Genomic DNA, 13,792 nt, shown 5'->3' with positions numbered 1-13,792 from the left:
TGCTTTCTTTTCCTTTTACAGATAAAATCTTTGTGTGTATCAGTATTGGATTCCAATGTCCTAGTGCAAAGAAACACTCTAGAAGTGATCCTCTTCTTCTTCCCACTTTATACAGCTTTGGTAAGGGGACTATTTTAATATTGTGGCATGAGCACTTTGTGCAGGGAAGTGTCTTCTCTGAAATTAATTTAGCACCTACCTCTGTCATTGCCAAATGTCTGATTCTGTACCTTCAAAATCAACAAACAGATTTTGCAGTTTCTTGTTCCCCTGTCAACTTGAACAGTAGAGGAGACGGCTGCTTCTCAGACTCTTTGCAGCTTCAAATGAAGATGTGCTTTCACAGTGAATATTGTCTGATAGTTTAAATGTGTTTGAAGTGCCAGGTCTGAGAAACTGCACATATAAAAAATATCTACCTCCTTTTTCAAGTAGGATTTCAGCATTTGGAATTGTCAGCACTAAACTAAGATATTTTTGTTAAAGACTCGTGAAGAAAATGTTCCTTGGAACAAGAGCTGTTCCCCATAATTTTCTAGCTTACCTACTAGTACAGTTAGTATTGTGAAAGTAGCAAGTAATTTTAATTATTAAGACATAACTTAATGAAATCTTTAGTATTTTTAGCCTAACTGTAGCTTTGTACTTTTAATAAGAAAATTATCACAATTGTATCAGATTTCCTGTCTTGGTATTTTAGCATGCAAAGTACTTTGTCCATGGTTTGTTGCCTTTTGTTTTCAAAACTGAAGTATTACCAGTTTTAAAGACCTCATTACCAATTTGAGTTGTTTCAGTGTTTATGAACAGCTGAAATTTTTTTTTTCTCATTCTAGGATTGCAATGTAAGCACTATTCCATTGCACAGAGCTGATTTAGTCTATATTCTGGCAGCAGCTACACAGACATTGTTGAGGAGAGACATGTCACTCAACAGAAGATTGTATGCATGGTTGCTAGGTACTGTACAGCATACAGTGATATTCAATATTCTGAATACCTACGAGAAAAAAAATGTAGTAACACTTTTTCAGCAGTTAAGAAATTATGATAAAATAGAGTGTTCTTTAGTTGCCATTTATTAAGTACCTGTTCAGTAAAACCAGGCATTAATTTGGCACACAAGTCTTCTTTTCAGAGGTGAATTCATTTCATTGTCCTGACTCACAGGGTATCTGATTAATTATTTCTGGTCTCATCCACCACTCACTCTGAAGTGGGCCAGTGGACTGGAAGAAGTAAAGCACTATTTTAACCTTGCTCTTCTGCAAGTAATAGTCTGCTATTTCCCACATCAACTTAATTGTCAAGGAGATCTAGAAGAGAGCTACAGCTTCTCCTCGTCTGTCTCCTTTTCACAACATAAGAGGAGACAAAAAGTGACAGGGCAAGACCTGACGCCATGGAGTTGCATGAAGGCTGCCCTTGCTGTGTCTGAATCTGGCCTTGGTTTTGATTTATGTTCAATATAACACATCTGGATGCCTCAAACTGTAAAGTGTGGGCTGTCCTTAAGCAGTATGTGAGGTAGTTTCAAGCAAAGTATTGAAATTACAAAGGTTAAGATGCAGTGGAATTTCAATATATGTATAAATGATGTCTGTGTAGTGCTTTGTACTGTTATGTTTCTCTGTAGCCCTGATGCCTCTGTTTATCTTGCAGGCTCTGATATTAAAGGTGGTACTTTTGCTCCAGACTCAACAGCTTCTGAAGACCATGCTGTTTATTTCTTTGGAAAATATTCTAAAGATCTGTTGGTTGAGGTTGGTTGAGATGTCTTTATGATTTTTTTAAATGTTAGCACAAAATGCATCTAAAGTTGTTCTGTGTGCTACTTGGTTTGTTCCTTGCTTTCTATCCCTAAAGACAACATCCTTTTGGTGCTTACATTTTCATCTCTTTTAATGCCTACTGTGCTGTATTTATCCCAATACAAATTTGTGTGCGCTTACCATACAAGTGGAGTCTAATGAAACTAAAGGGTAGCATCTTTGGTGAGCTACCTGAATTACTTAAAAATGCTTCTTTAAATAAGATGCACTCATGAATATAGATGATGAGATGTCATTGATTTGTCCTCCTTGTATGCAAAAGTGAAGTTCGGGTGTAGTCAGTACTAAACAAAATTAAATTTAGAAACACCTCTGGTCTTAATAAAATGCCAGTTTATCTTCTACATATAATATTCTGATGTTTTCTTTTTACTAGAGTCTGATTGAAATTTTACATCAGGAATTCCGGGAGTCTGATACAGAGGAACAGCATCAAGCTTATTTGAAACCCTTCCGTATCCTAATCAGTCTCCTTGACAAACCTGAAATAGGTGATGTTACATATTGCTTCTGTTTCTACTTTTAACAGCTTTTACAACTTGGAGATGATCAGCTTTGACAGCAGGACTAAAGACACCCTGCAGAATGCTTCCTAATTCTGTATGCATTGCATATTAACTCGCAGGAGTCTGTGTTCCTTGCTTTGGACCTGGTTCAGAACAGTGTTCTGGAGCAAGCAGCCTCTTGAGGTTACCTCTCTCTCTTCTGCAGAACACTTTCCTCTGTAGCATGCATGTATCCCAGTGAGGATAATGCTCTTCCATGCTCAGAATTGTGATCCAAAAAGCCAGTTAAAAAAAAAATAAAAAATAAGATTCTGCCCTAGTCTCAGTAGTCTACTCAGGTTGTTCTTTGGAGCTTATTCTTTAAAATACTGTCAGGCTTCCTTCTGTTTGGTCTTACAAGGTGGCTTCTACCTGAAAATCCACCAGTATACTCTGTCTGAGTTTGTTTCCAGTGCTCAGCCATGCTTGCAGGCCCTCCTATACATTTGCAGCAGACTCTCGTGGCTGTGTTGCTTTTCCAGGCACTGCAGTCCCAGAGGCAGCGAGCCCGTGGTGCTGCTGCTGCTGCTGCTGCCAAAGTGGGCAGTAACCACCTCCCTGCAGGTGCTCCAGCTGGAAGTAACCTGTTACAGGTGTGGGGAGGTGGCACGTCCTCTGTCAGAGGCACTGCCAGCTTATGGTGGCTTGAAGCTGCTGTGCTGTAGTTTAAGACTTGGTGACTGAGCTGTGAAGAACTTCCTCCTCTTCCCTGGCTCTCATGTGTCTGTCCTGCTGTGTACATGAAGCTGGCTGCCAGCAGTAGAAGGGTGAGGCTCTGCCAGCTCTTATTTTAAAGGGCGAGTTCTCATTTCCACATCAAAAAATTAAGCCAAAGTGACTTGACAGATTTTTAAAGATTGTTGTGGGTTGCTGGGTGCTGGCCTCTTCTCTCAAGTGAATAATAATAGGACTAGAAGAAAAGGCCTGAAGTTGCACCAAGGGACGTTTACATTAGATATTAGATATTAGATATTCTTTACTGAGAGAGTAGGTAGGCATTGGAACAACTACCCAGGGAGCTGGTAGAGTCACCATTCCTGGAAGTGTTAAAAAACTGTGTAGATGAGACACTTCAAGACATCCTCTCCTCTCCTCTCCTCTCCTCTTTGAGATCGATGTTGATGGTTGGACACAGTGATCTTAGAGGTCTATTTGTAAAGAACTGATGAAGTCTTACAGACTGCCTGTACCCTTAAGTGTTGTTCTAGGTATCACCTTGGTTGAGGGGGTGATGTTACCATTGGCTAAGCCTTTAGACATAGATTAAAATTCATGTACTGAGACTGAACACTCAAGGGGTATTAAGTTTTGCAGGTTCTTGTATCTGTTGAGCTTATCTTCTTTCATGGGTCAGGAAAGTCTTTTTAAACATATTTTCTGTAAAAGAATTATCTAAACACTGTCAAGAAGAATGAAGATTCTGTACTGCTTATCTAACAAATGAATGCTATCTTTGTAGAACCAGTTGTTTGTTCATAAGGCAGTGGTGGTAATGTTTCCTTCTTCTGGTTTTACCTGAGTTTAGCTGCTTTAAAAAAAAAGTAATCTGTATGATTAAGGCCTCTTATATGAAGCATTTTTATTTCCTGACAAAAAATATTCAAGAGACAGTTGACTAAGGTTGTTATATTATAAACATCTTATTAATGTAAGTTTGAAAGTAGCTGACAGATACTACGGTATTTATGTTTTGTTTGGCTGGCAGTGTTAATCTAAACTACAAGTAAGAGTTTCTTCACTGAACAGCATTATGCAGTTTAATCTTTCTGTTCCAGTCAGCACACAAACTATAACTTCTCAAGTCGTAAGCCAATATGGCTTTCACTTTTCTTCAGAAATAGAATTAACGTTGCAACTTTCTTTTTAAAGGTAGCAAACTAAAACATAAGAATAATCTTTGACCTTTTTTACTACTCTTGATTGCTTCAACTTTTTTTTTTCCATTTTTAAGGCGTTTACTGGAATTCTTTATATGCTTCTTTTTATAGTGCTTATTATGTGTTCATCTCTATAGACAATTTCAGATTAAAAATATGCTGATCCTTGAAAACTGGGTGTGGTTGTCAGCACACACCTGACTTACATTTTCTTCTTAAAACTGCATATAAAAATGCGTACTTTTGTATATATTTAGACATTTGAACACCCTCAATTTACTGATTTTTCAGCTCCTATCCATTATAGTTTAATACCTGCTTATGGATTCAGATGTGGTGATTATTTTTGGCATGTGAACTGCAGATTACAGTTATGATTATGCCACTTATAAATTATTGCATTGTAGATGCCTTACTGAAACTACTACCATAGTTTGATGTAGCTTTTTTTTTGGTTTTGTGCTATTGCTTTCCAAGTATCACTTTTAAATGTTTCTAAAATGTTTTAAATGTTTCTAAAATGGACGACAGGTGGTATTTACCGCTATTTAAAAAATCCCCCCCAAAAAAATTATCCAAAATCCCCAAATACCTAACTATATGTTTAATTTTATTTTAAGAGGGTGCAACTACTAGATTGATTTTTCTTTCAACTGCAGGGCCACAGGTTGTTGGGGATTTATTCCTTGAAGTTATTAGAGCCTTTTATTCCTACTGCAAAGATGCACTTGGTTGTGATCTCAAACTTAGCTACAATCAAAGTGGAAACACACTTGCAAGGTAATAACTACAACTTTTCAACTATGAACTGAAATGGTATAATTTATATTAAACTAGCTTATTTAATTAATCAATTTGAAGAAGGTTTGGTTTTTAGCAAAATGACCTATACAGACGATAAGGTTTTTCTGATCTCACTTTCTCCCCACACATTTGATTTCTCTTTGATTAGCAAAGAAGAAAATTAGCACACTGCATATAATTGGAGTTGATAAAATCCAGTTACATTGGCTAAGAATCATTCTGGTAAAACCTTTTGACTTTCAAAATTGAAGGTTTGATTTCTTTCATCTGGAAGAAGGATGCTCAAACTAACTATTCTAGAATGACTTAGTCCTTGATTTAAAATAGTCAATGTCTCTTAGGTTTTGGACAAAGAGGGTGTTGGGGGGGACTTCAGAGTGCATCAGTTAATATTGTAATGTGCATGCTCTTAGAATCTTCACTGACATCTGCTTCTCTTTTTTTTCCTGTTTTTTTTTTCCTTTCACACAGTGCAATCAAAGAGAACAAAAATGCTTCAGAAATTGTCAAAACAGTCAATTTGCTGATCACATCCTTAAGCACGGATTTTCTTTGGGTTTACATGACCAAATGTTTCGAAGATTATTTCAGGTGGTTATGTTGTCAAATAATAGTGTTTCTCTTAAAATTGCCATTTAAGAGCTATGTGTGTAAGATGATAATGTTTACGGAAGCCTTTAAATTCTGAAAGGTACATCATACATGTTAGAATTAGACAGATATGTAAGTTGCACCCTAATATAATTCAGGAATGCAAACTGGTAAGTAATTAGACAGAAACTAGCAACTTGAGAACAAAAGAAATTACTTTCAAAATGGTAGCTTAAGGAAGAAAATGTTTTGTAGGAGAGGTGGGGAGGACTGCTTTGGAAGAACAAGTATCTTGAAGAAAAACTATTTTTTTATCTCTTTCTGAAGATAAGAGAATATTATACTTTAAGTAGCAAAATTGCATAATGAGATTCAATCTGAAAATTAGAAGCACTTTAGTATCTCATACGCAAGCTACAGTTCAGGTGTTTTTGACAGAATGTTTCATCCTGCTGTTTTATAAGTTCCCTTTTGCTTTGCTGCAGAAAGTCTGGCTGTTCAGTATTTGTATGCTCCTTTTAATTAAGCTTTTTGATTGTAACAAGAGTTTTGATGGGGAAAAAAGCTTACATAATAACATTTCTCTCAATCCAGAAGTAAATCTGCACACATGAGATACCCTCTTGAAAATATTAGCACTCCTCCTACAATTTCAGAGCTCTGCACTCTACTGGTATTTCTTCTTGATGTGATTCCTTTGGTAAGGCAACCTGAATTTACCTGCTTTGAAGTTTTATGAAACTATTCATATTGTGGTTACCTAAATGAAATTGACATAAGCTGATTGACATATGTGTGTATAGTATACTTTTATGTGCTGATTTATATATGGCTGCCCATGCTGGTGCCTAGCAATATAAACATTGTTTGCTTTTTAATATATGGTGATTCTATCAAAGGAATGAAAAAATCTACCTTTTGCTTTTTGGGTAAATAATTTCCCAGGACTTTTTTGTCTCTTAGCAGCTGGCTGACTGTCATAAGATTTTTAGGGTATGATTCAGTGTACACCATTTTTGAACTGATTTTATCATTCATTGATCTATTATACTAGGCAGCTAAATAATAAATTAGACCTATTTTAAACAATGCTTATTTGTTTTAGGAACTCTACTCTGAAGTGCAAACTCAGTATCTTCCCCAGATGCTCAGTTACATGGTGCAGTCTCTCCTGGAAAATATGGAAGTATTAGGTTTACCAGAACTCACTCATGCCTTAAAGACCTGTTTTAAGGTGCTTAGCAAAGTGCAAATGCCTCCTTCCTATTTGGACATTGAGACAGGAAGTGGGAATGGGGTAAGTGTTTTTTAGCTATTCATAGATGTTTAAAATTGTTACAGACATAATTTATTTTAAAATGCTTCTTCTAATCTAAACCTAGATGATAACTGCAGCAATAAGGATATTTCAAATATCATTCCAGCTTTCCAGAGCTAAGTGATGCCTTGTTATTCTTACTGGGTATTTAGTTCTGACTTGTTTGAATTATTTGTGATAGTGAAAGAACATAGTCTTGTCTGAAACTGGGGCTACTTCCTTCGAAGAATGTGACCTTAATGGTTTTGGAAGGCACTCAGCATCATACAGTTGCTAAAGATTTGAGTTGCCAAATCAAGCCCAGCTCTACAGCTGATTAAGTCTCAAGGCTTTCAATTATTATTTTAGTTTAATACAATGGGGTATTATTTGTGTGCAAGAGAGCGTGATAGGGAATGAGGAATAGATGGCATAAAACAGACACACAAGTACAGCCTGCCAAAGTTTTGCAGTAGAGCAATTACAGCATTGGACTAGAAGTAATCCAATACATTTAATACTGTTCTAGTGGTGAATTGATTTTAAGGAAACGTCTCAATTTGCTAAGTATCTGTATCTATGCCTCTGTTGGTATTTGATGAGTCAAGGTGTGAGGATTTTACAATAAACACCTAATTTAACACATATAGGTGTTAAATGCAGTTGAATTGAACTGCTTACAAATAATTATGTCTCATGGTTTTGTAAAATTAATTTGTACCTGGAACTGTAAAAACAAGGGTGTTCTTTTTCTATCATAGCTGTTCCCCAGTGCTTGCCACAATTCTGTATAGTTTAAAATTCTCCATGCTGTGCCACATTAACCAGGCTGGCATTCCTCTTTTAGAGCCCAGTGAAACAGGAAGATGTGGACATAACCTTGGAGACTAAGTCTGTGCTGCAGGAGGAGGATGAGACTCCATTCCCTCCTCTGAAGTCAGAAGACAGTGGCATTGGTCTAAGTGCTTCCTCCCCAGAACTCTCTCAGCACTTGGGGGTGCCAGCTGTGATCCTTGAGAGAGATGATGTCTGGAAGAAAGGGGGGAGCATTCAGAAGACTTTGTATTGCATGCAAGAGCTGGTTGCCAAATTTTCCAGTAAATACATTTTTGGGGTCCAGTTTCAAGAAACTAGTAACGAAAGTATCTCAGTGATTAATCTGAGTGGAAGAGAGAAAAAAGAGAATGGCTACAGATTACCTGAAAGCACAAGCAAGAAAAAGAGCCCATGGGATGCAAAGCAAATCACTGTACCTCAGTTTAAACAAATGCTTTCAGACTTGTTCTCAGTTCGTGGGTCACCATTCAAGAACAAGGGTTCTAATCCTCTTCCTTCTGACCACAACTCTGGCAATAAGAAGGAAAAAGAGGAAGAAGAGTGGGACTTAGAACAAGCGATGCTTATCTTGGGACCCCTTAGAGGTGACTGCAAGGAAGCTTTTGCTGCAGCTTGTCACCTTTTGTTGGATTGTACCACATTCCCAGTCTATCTTTCGGAGGAGGAGATGGAAGAGTTGTATCTCTCGCTGTGTCAGGTTCCTGGTAAGAAATTATTCCTTTACTGGGTAACTCGAGCAAATAGCAGGATGAGCTTGGGTATTTATAAGATACGTAACCAGGGACAGTAGTAATTTTGACAAGACTGAAGGCAAGTTGCACCTTAATCAAAGACTTACCCAAATCAGCATGTTTTGTGTCCTGCAGCTGAGGGGCAATTTTTACCAAGCTTTTTAAAATCACATTCTTTTGAAAGCTTTTACTACAAAAGTTGTAGCTGAGGGGATGAAAAGACCTTCTGGCCTGTAGAATGTTGTAGCATAGTTCAGGATTTTCAGGAAATCCATCCTTTTCCCCCTGTGTGTGTTTCCACCCCCACAAAAACCAAAAAACCAAAGAAGGGATGTTTTAGAGGAAGATGAGTATAGATGGGAGGCTGAAGCTTTAAACCATAAAAGAAGACAAAACAACTCTTTGTCTAACTCTCACAGTTCAAAGGAGTCCAAGGTAATGTGCTAACATATAAGAACAAACTTGTATGATAGTTTAGTAATGAATAGAGAGATGAGAAACTTGAAAACTGGGATTCCCTTCCTCACCTCACTACAAATTTCTTCTGTCTTCCTCAGAAAAGTGATGATATGCCCATTATTTACATGGGTGAGCTGTCTGCTTGACATGGACACTTTTGCATATTTGCAAATCCTTAGATGGCTTGCTTTCATAACTGTGTTTCTTTGGAATTTCATACTAGTATTATAGCAGTTTATTTTCAAAATTCTTCTCAACTGCACACCCTGGAAAATACAGTAAGGTTTAAGGCCAAAAGGTCCTCTGATAGTTAAGGTCTTGGTTCAGTGTGATACAGAAGTTGTCTGATGTGGAGAAAGAAGAACAATCATTTTGCTGAAGTAGTAAAGCAGTTAAAACATTTGGATTTTAAGTCAGAGTTGTGAACTCATACACATACAGACTGTCTCCTGTAAAGCCTTAATAAAAAACCGTTTATGATTATTCCCAAAGGAGAGAAGAAGATTACTTTACTGGATGTTAGCCATATCAGTTCATTTAGTGCTTCATGGTTTCTGAAATGGTACACCTCAATGCTACCTGAAGGAGCATCCTTGAATCAGCAGACCTGTGGTGTTGGTTTTAACAGTGGTAGCTGGAAAACAGCAGCTGTAAAAACTGTTTGCGAAAAGACATAAACTTGAAAGCAGAATTCCACTAGCTACTAGTTTACTGAGGTCCTGCAAGAGCTTTCTGTTGTGGCAAATAAGGAAAAGATTATAACTTGCTTTGAAGGAAGTCCCTTTTGAAGTAAGGGACTTAGTGATAGCACGACAGTTGGATTTGGTCACTCATTTTAGTCTCTTGGTCCTCTGACCTTTATTGAAGAATTCTTGGAAATATGACTATAAGCTTGAGATCATGAAAAGAACTTTTTTCTCACTTATCTTTGAGAAGGTTGTGATGCCAGCTTCCCCCTGTGGCTGAAGTCCTTAATGACAATATGCTGTTGTGTGAATGACTGCTACGTTCAGAACGTGTCCATCTTCACACTGCTGGAGGTGATCAACCATTCCCAGTCGCTGGCGCTTGTGATAGAAGACAGAATGAAGAGGTACAAAGTGTCTGGCCACAACCCCTTCTTTGGAAAGCTACAGATGGTCACTCTTCCTCCCATTGCTCCTGGAATTCTAAAGATCATCTCGGAGAAAACAGATTTCTACCAGGTGTCAATTTTTCTCTTTTACTCTCTTTTTTTCTCTTTCAGCTACATTGAACCTCTAAGGATTGAGTGTGAAAGCGAATGTTATTTGCATGGATGTTTAGGGCATCATGTTTGTGTTACAAGGACACACTGCCATTTTTTGCTTCCACAAGCATTTGAAAGCAACTGCATTCTTCTTTGTGTGTTTCCCAAAAGCAACAGGTTATTTTCAAATTTCTCTAAGTTGGTTTTGTGCCCAGATTCTTAAGGTGTAGGTATAGCTGATAAACTTAAAAGGTTTAGTTTCATTAGCTCCAAAGTTACACTTTAGAGCACCCGCATGCCACTCTAAGCTTTCAGATAACAGAAAATGTTAGTGGGTGAATAATAATGAAAACATTCCATCCTCCTTGTTTTTTAGTACATATATATTTTAAGGATGCTTTCCTTCTCCTGACAATTTACTAGTAGTCGTGTTGGTATAAAAGATATCTTTTTCTTAATTACCGTGTTTCCAATTGCTATGTCTGACATGTATCCAATCTGTTAAGTTTTGACCTAGAAAATAGAAGCAGAAATGCTTTTTTACTGTAATTTCTGATACACGTACATTTGAATTACCTGTTCTACCGGGGCAGGAAAGCTTTTAAGTCATGAAAGAAATTACTATTATTATTAATTTTTGTTATTTTCTGTAGAGAGTAGCCTGTGTTCTCTGGAATCAGCTGAACAAAGAGACACGGGAGCATCATATTGCCTGTGTGGAACTGTTCTACAGGCTGCACTGCTTGGCACCATCAGCAAATATCTGTGAAGATATTATCTGCCACGCACTTTTGGATCATGATAAAGTAGGTCCTGTGTTCACTTAAGCCCCATTATTACTGCAGTGATAGGCAGTGTTGCCTAGACTGCCTCTAGTTCTCCACCCCACGTCTTCATTCCTATTGTTCCTTTGTCTTCCAAGAGTCCAAAGGACTCTGTCCACACCTTCAGAGTTCTCAGGGTCTATTACTATCATGTCAGTATTGCTCAACTTAATCCCTGGATACAGGCTCAGTCAGTCAATGCTGAAGCATTCTTAGTTGTAGTCCAAATCATGTAGTATATAAAGACTTGAAGTTTTTGACAGTATTTACAAACTGGCCCAGGTCCACCAGTTACTCTAAAATAGTTGTATTTTGTGTTGATTTTGTAAACTAATATTCCAACCAAAGACTTTTATTATACTTGCAAGTATATGTCAACATAATGTTTAACCTATGTCCACCATAGTATTTAGTTTTCATGATCAGTAAGCTGTATTTTAAGTGACTCAGTTCTTAAATACTTTCCTTAACTAGTTAAATGACAAAATAATTCCTTAATAACTTACAGTATATTTGTAAGAAGTGCCACACACAATAAAACTTAAAACAACCATCTTCATTTTTCAGTATTTTCATATCTTTGCTCTTGCAATTTTGAAACCTAAAAGTCTGGAAACCTTTTAAAAGCTCTCAAACAAAACTACCAGTAATAAGTATTACCTAATATGCCAATGTCATCCTTTTTGTCATCTAAGGTCTAAAGCTCCCTAACACAAAGCCAAGACTAAAATGTTTATACACAAGAGTCCTGGTATACATTTTTGGTGTATTGGTATGTCTTTTTTTCCTCCTACAAACACTGTGGCTGTTAAATTTCAGTTGTGTGGCATTTTGTTGTAGTCTACTGCAAAAGTAAAAAGTGCTCTGAAATTCCATGAGAAGAATTAGCAGTCATCTACACAGTAACTGTTGTTCTGCTAGAGGTTTAAAAATCACTAAAACTTTACTTGGAGATAAATGCTGCAAAAAGTATGTATCTCTTTTCTTTGCAAAGGGAACAAGACTGGAAGCACTGTTCAGATTCTCTGTCATGTGGCATCTGACCAGAGAGATCCAAGGCAGCAGAGTGACTTCTCACAATCGGTCCTTTGATAGGTATTATTTATTACCATTGGCTTGGACTTAAATTCATATATTTAACTGTATCATGCTTTGTTCTTCTTTCTGACATGGGAAAAGGAAAATCTTCAGCTTTCTTGCACTATTACCTTTGCAAATCACTCTGTGTGCACCATGCACTTTCTTGTGTGGAAGAAGCTTTTGTAAAAGTAGAAAGAGCATCATTTCTGAAGAGTAGCTTGCAGACAAGTTTCTGCGTAGAAAACAATTTCTTATCTTGGAGTGGATTATATTTTTTTCCAAAGAAAATAAAGCCAGCTACTTATAGAAAAGAAAATAAAATCTTATTTTATCATCACTTTTGTATAAAATAAGACAAAGCATTGAAAGTCTTTCTAAATAAAAACATGAAAGAACTTTAAAGTATGCTGCTTTTCTAGAATGTGAGTGTATGTATGGCCTCACTTCTACAAACACATGTGGACTTGAGTTGAACTGGAAAATGTGCATGATCAAGTTAGTGTTAGCTTGAGCCATCAGCTGATGCTTACTTGAACATGTACTATGTCTGTTCCCTGCCACTAGTTTTTTGTTCACATTGTTGTTTTTTTTTTTAAGGTATTTCAATTGTGCTTCTTCGTTCTGATTTCTCCACTCAGGTCTCTGTTTGTGGTTCTGGACAGTCTCAATTGTTCAGATGGTGCAATTGGTGCTGCAGCACAGGGCTGGCTGATCCGTGCTCTTTCACTTAATGATGTTGCACGGATTCTTGAACCAGTCCTGCTGCTGCTGCTTCACCCAAAGACGCAGCGCACGTCCATCCACTACATCAAACAGAAAAATTCAGCAGGTAAAACTGTTCTTGGACTGAAATTGTAAGTGCTAAAATAGCATACTCATGAACACCAGCTGAAGGTCATGTCTGAAGTATATTGGCATCCCGTTGAGACAGAGTTGTCTTGTATTAGGTCCATAGGTTCTTCCTCATCTAAGTACTTCTAGTGATGCCTAAAACAAGGTTCAAGAGTAAGTCATGCTACTTAAAGGCCTAATGATAATTTCTGTTATGGTGGCTGCACCAATAATGTTGGTTGGAATTCCTTCCTGCTTTGCTCAGGGATCTTGTCCCACACTTTTCATTGCCATTCCCAGTTGATCCACACTGCATGTGTGTTCACTGTTCACAGGATCCCTTCGCAAGCAAAACTAGGTCTGCAACTAACTGAAATCCAGGAGCAGTTTGGTGACTGGGTCAGTCCAGGAACTGTCCCAGTAGGCATGATGGACAGGCAATGCTTACTTTCTCTGCCCAGTCTTGCCCAGCACACCATGCAGCCTCATACCAGGTTTCTTTATTCAGCATGATGTTAAAATAATCAGACAGGTTACGAGGAACATCTTACTCTTGCTTTTAGGGCACATCACAGAAAAAAAAAAAAAAAATAATTCTGCTAAGATGTAAAATTTCCAATGAGTTCATCAAAAGATCCATCTTTATTCAAGAGGAGAGCTGAGCCATTGTGTCCTAAGTCTTGAAGTGTCCCAGAGATAGGATATAGAAGCAAAGAGAGATATTTGGATTTGAAGATGACCTCCAGCCACCAAATTTAGGAATGTGGCAGGATGTCTTTGCCTTGACAAACTAAATTTGATAGGTGGAAGGCACCCATTTTAAGACCCGTAATGAGAACTGTTGTGAACCACATAT

The 13,792-nt window shown here is 37.5% G+C and overlaps 1 protein-coding gene across 5 annotated transcripts in view; it reads left to right on the top strand.

Annotated features, from left to right (window-relative positions):
- DOP1B (DOP1 leucine zipper like protein B) overlaps window positions 1-13,792 on the top strand; it is a 48,480-nt gene that overhangs the window by 16,548 nt on the left and 18,140 nt on the right. For 4 of the 5 annotated variants that reach the window (XM_071753459.1, XM_071753430.1, XM_071753440.1 and 1 more), the window contains 13 exons: window positions 22-120; window positions 837-960; window positions 1,663-1,763; window positions 2,209-2,323; window positions 4,914-5,034; window positions 5,530-5,649; window positions 6,244-6,349; window positions 6,755-6,946; window positions 7,794-8,487; window positions 9,907-10,178; window positions 10,855-11,007; window positions 12,020-12,120; window positions 12,744-12,934. In XM_071753459.1, coding sequence (XP_071609560.1) covers window positions 22-120; window positions 837-960; window positions 1,663-1,763; window positions 2,209-2,323; window positions 4,914-5,034; window positions 5,530-5,649; window positions 6,244-6,349; window positions 6,755-6,946; window positions 7,794-8,487; window positions 9,907-10,178; window positions 10,855-11,007; window positions 12,020-12,120; window positions 12,744-12,934 — 2,389 coding nt within the window. The remainder of the gene's footprint in view (window positions 1-21; window positions 121-836; window positions 961-1,662; window positions 1,764-2,208; window positions 2,324-4,913; window positions 5,035-5,529; window positions 5,650-6,243; window positions 6,350-6,754; window positions 6,947-7,793; window positions 8,488-9,906; window positions 10,179-10,854; window positions 11,008-12,019; window positions 12,121-12,743; window positions 12,935-13,792) is intronic. The other variant, XM_071753449.1, reaches the window with a different exon arrangement.

Source organism: Heliangelus exortis, chromosome 1 (genome assembly GCF_036169615.1).
Source record: "Heliangelus exortis chromosome 1, bHelExo1.hap1, whole genome shotgun sequence".
In the NCBI taxonomy this organism is placed as follows: domain Eukaryota; kingdom Metazoa; phylum Chordata; class Aves; order Apodiformes; family Trochilidae; genus Heliangelus; species Heliangelus exortis.
The sequence above is the reverse complement of the archived record's forward strand: the minus strand, read 5'-3'. Positions and strand labels throughout refer to the sequence as shown.